Genomic DNA, 2,978 nt, shown 5'->3' with positions numbered 1-2,978 from the left:
GGTTTGGAAGTCCAAAATTTTGTGAAGTGATTTAATTTTTATTCCCTTTCATAGATCTTACAACTAAAGTTAAAAGGAAAATTAAAGAAAAAAAACAAAGAAAGAAAAGGTTGGTATTCTGTTGACAGGTGATTGGAAGAAAGGCACAGACTGCAAAATGGCTCTCCTTTCTTGGTTTTATTTCTCTTCTAGTTTTCTGTTTCTGCCTGTTGATTTTCTAAGTAATCATACTCTCACTATTGCACAGCAAAATACTGCACATGTATATAAGCATTTTTTAGATTTTTCTCCAAAAACATGCACCACCAAGATTCGTAGTCCTTACAAGTAATGCCTGCATAGTATTGATACACGCATAAAGATCAGTAAGTATTCTACTGAAGCATGATATTCACTTCCACATAGAACATGCTTGCTGTTTTCTTATCTTCGCGATCATGAACCTTTTAACATATTTTGCTCCTATGTTTTGAGTGACAAAGTCAAATCATCAAATTCTAAGCTGCAATCTTCTCAGGATTCAAGTCTATAATTAATCTCTCCATGTTTGCATAAGAAGATCCACCTTGTGAAGTTGCTTGCTTTGCCATCTCTTTCCACTTCATGACACTTTTCCTCACTTCCTGCCCTCTATCTCCTTCCATCAATTCCTTTATCAGGCCCTTAACTTGCTCTCTCTTCACCTCTTGGTCGATCTCCATGCCTATTCCCCATTCCTTACAGGCATATCTACAATTAGTATATTGTTCTGCGAAGCTTGGCCAGCAGATCATCGGCACACCGCTGCAAACACTCTCCAGTGTTGAATTCCAGCCGCTATGCGTCAGAAAGCCTCCAATAGAAGAGTGAGAGAGCACTTCTTCTTGCGAGCACCAACTGGCGAGGAGACTCCGCCCCTTGGTTTCCGTAATGAATTCCTCAGGCAATGCAGCCAGCCCACCCGCAACAAGATCAGGCCTGATGATCCACAAGAAAGGATGCTTGCTTTCTGCGAGGCCCCAAGCAAACTCTACCAGCTGCTGGGTTGTCATCACTGTGAGGCTTCCAAAATTCACATAGATAACTGAAGAATCTCTCTGGGTATTCAGCCATTCCATACAGCTAGAATCTTCCTTCCAAAGGCTCAAGCATATTGGATTCCTCTGCTTCTCTGTTAAACGATTGAGGAGTGCAGGCAAAGGGCCTAATGCGTACATCTGAGGGAACATATGTTTCATGGCACGCAAGACATCGCACTCCATGTGATCAAAGGTATTGAGGATTAATCCCCAGGCCCTGAGAGCATTACTCGCCGTTTCCTTCTCAAAGTTGAGAAACATGTCATCACGATCAACTGTTCTAACAAAACTAGAAATATCTCCAAGGCGTATACCTTTCATTCCAGGAATCCAATCTATAATTGTATCAAGGTATCCATTTGTGATGCAGCTCTTATCTGCACCAATACAAGAGGGCCAATTAGGCCATGGCGTTGGTAACGTATAGAATGAAGTGCTGAAGGTGAGGTGGGTTACCTTTGAGTGGTATATATCCTCTCTGAACGAGCTCGCCCAAGTGAAGGGCGCCCATGAAACCGCAAGCGCTCATAGTGCAGAACACCAACGCAGGAATGCCCAGCTGTTCGGCAACATCTAGAGAAAAAGTCATGAGCCAGTTGAATATGATGCAGGTGATGGGGGGCGTGCGAGAGGAGTTATTGAGCTCTGATAGGAGTTCTCTAAGGGGAGCAACACTGTTTATTTTTGTTGAGAGGTAGAATTTCGTACTATATTCGGGGCTCTCTCGATCAGAGGGGGAGAGACCATCAGGGATGGTTTCAAGTCGAAAATCACTGGGGCCCCTGAGAACATCTGGTGCTGCAGACTTCAGCATACAATGGTAGCTGAACTCGGTGTTGATGAAGGTGATGTGGAAGCCTTTGAAATGGAGAACCTTGGCTAGCTGCAGCATGGGGTTTATGTGGCCTGGGCTGGGAAAAGGGATCATGACAGCATGGGGCTTCTCCATTTGGGGAAGGTGCTTGGTGGTTGAATCGGGAAGTGCTTCCTGTTACAGAGTTTATGAGTGGAAGGTGGTCGCCATTGAATATGTCTACTTTAATACCCTATTTCTTGTTCTCGGGAAGAACGAGATAAAAATGTGACCTCAGATTTTTTTTTATTTTTTTATTTTTTTAAGTTTACAAGGTACAAGAAAACAGTTTAGCTGACGTAGGTAAAATATTTCAGTTCTAGTCTAATTGGTTGGCCAGCACATGAGTCTGGCATTAAGTTTGACCTCATTGTTTTTGTTTTCTAGTGAGAAATCAGCTCTTTGGAATCCTAAAACCGATAATGGTCGTGATACCTTTTATGCGTCATCTTTTACTCTTTTATATGTGAGGGAGGCTGAGAATTAACTCCTACCTTTCACTACTATTCACATCAGACGTATAGTGACTATAGCACATGACATGTAAAAAGGCATTATACCATATATTTTATGTGGCACCTGCTTTAATCTTGTCTCAGTAGTCCTTAATTGTTGATTACAGAGAGGAACAACTTTCCAAAAGTCAAAAAATACCTTTACAAGTCAATCGAAGTTATCTAATCTTTTGGTGCTTAAACAGCTGTATTTCACTTGTATAGAATCTTTGGACAACACCTTTCAGATATGCACTTGGATAAATTATAGATATCTATACGTCTACGTAACATCTTTTGGCTAGTTTTTATAGAAAGATCTGATTTCTTATACTATACAATGGATCTTTTGACCAACTTTTTATAGTAATTGATTCAGCTAGATTAATCAAATCTTTCAGTTTTTATTGCACAATGATGATTTCATTAAGAATATTAGAAATGAGGAGATAAGATGCTTGATTGCTGAATTTTAGAAGCGCACACGATCACAAATGCTTGGTGAATAGGTTACCAAGGTGCATGATTCCCCTCTCACAATGCACCATTGCACCAATATAACTAAACTATCAA

The 2,978-nt window shown here is 40.8% G+C and overlaps 1 protein-coding gene across 2 annotated transcripts; it reads right to left on the bottom strand.

Annotated features, from left to right (window-relative positions):
* Window positions 1–263: 263 nt before the first annotated feature.
* On the bottom strand, window positions 264–2,086 carry LOC120105968 (7-deoxyloganetin glucosyltransferase-like). Of its 2 annotated transcripts, XM_039118763.1 has the most exons (3): window positions 1,767–2,086; window positions 1,515–1,631; window positions 264–1,435 (listed from the first exon to the last, which is right to left on the bottom strand). In XM_039118763.1, exons 1-3 carry the CDS (start codon window positions 2,005–2,007, stop codon window positions 498–500), a joined length of 1,296 nt encoding a protein of 431 aa, XP_038974691.1. In that variant the 5' UTR covers window positions 2,008–2,086; the 3' UTR covers window positions 264–497. The 2 variants fall into 2 exon arrangements, with proteins under 2 accessions (XP_038974691.1, XP_038974690.1); XM_039118762.1 differs by having other exon boundaries at window positions 1,515–2,086.
* Between the last annotated feature and the right edge of the window lie 892 nt (window positions 2,087–2,978).

This window comes from Phoenix dactylifera, unplaced genomic scaffold (genome assembly GCF_009389715.1).
Source record: "Phoenix dactylifera cultivar Barhee BC4 unplaced genomic scaffold, palm_55x_up_171113_PBpolish2nd_filt_p 000407F, whole genome shotgun sequence".
Lineage (NCBI taxonomy): Eukaryota > Viridiplantae > Streptophyta > Magnoliopsida > Arecales > Arecaceae > Phoenix > Phoenix dactylifera.
This window is presented reverse-complemented; position numbering and strand designations above follow the sequence as displayed.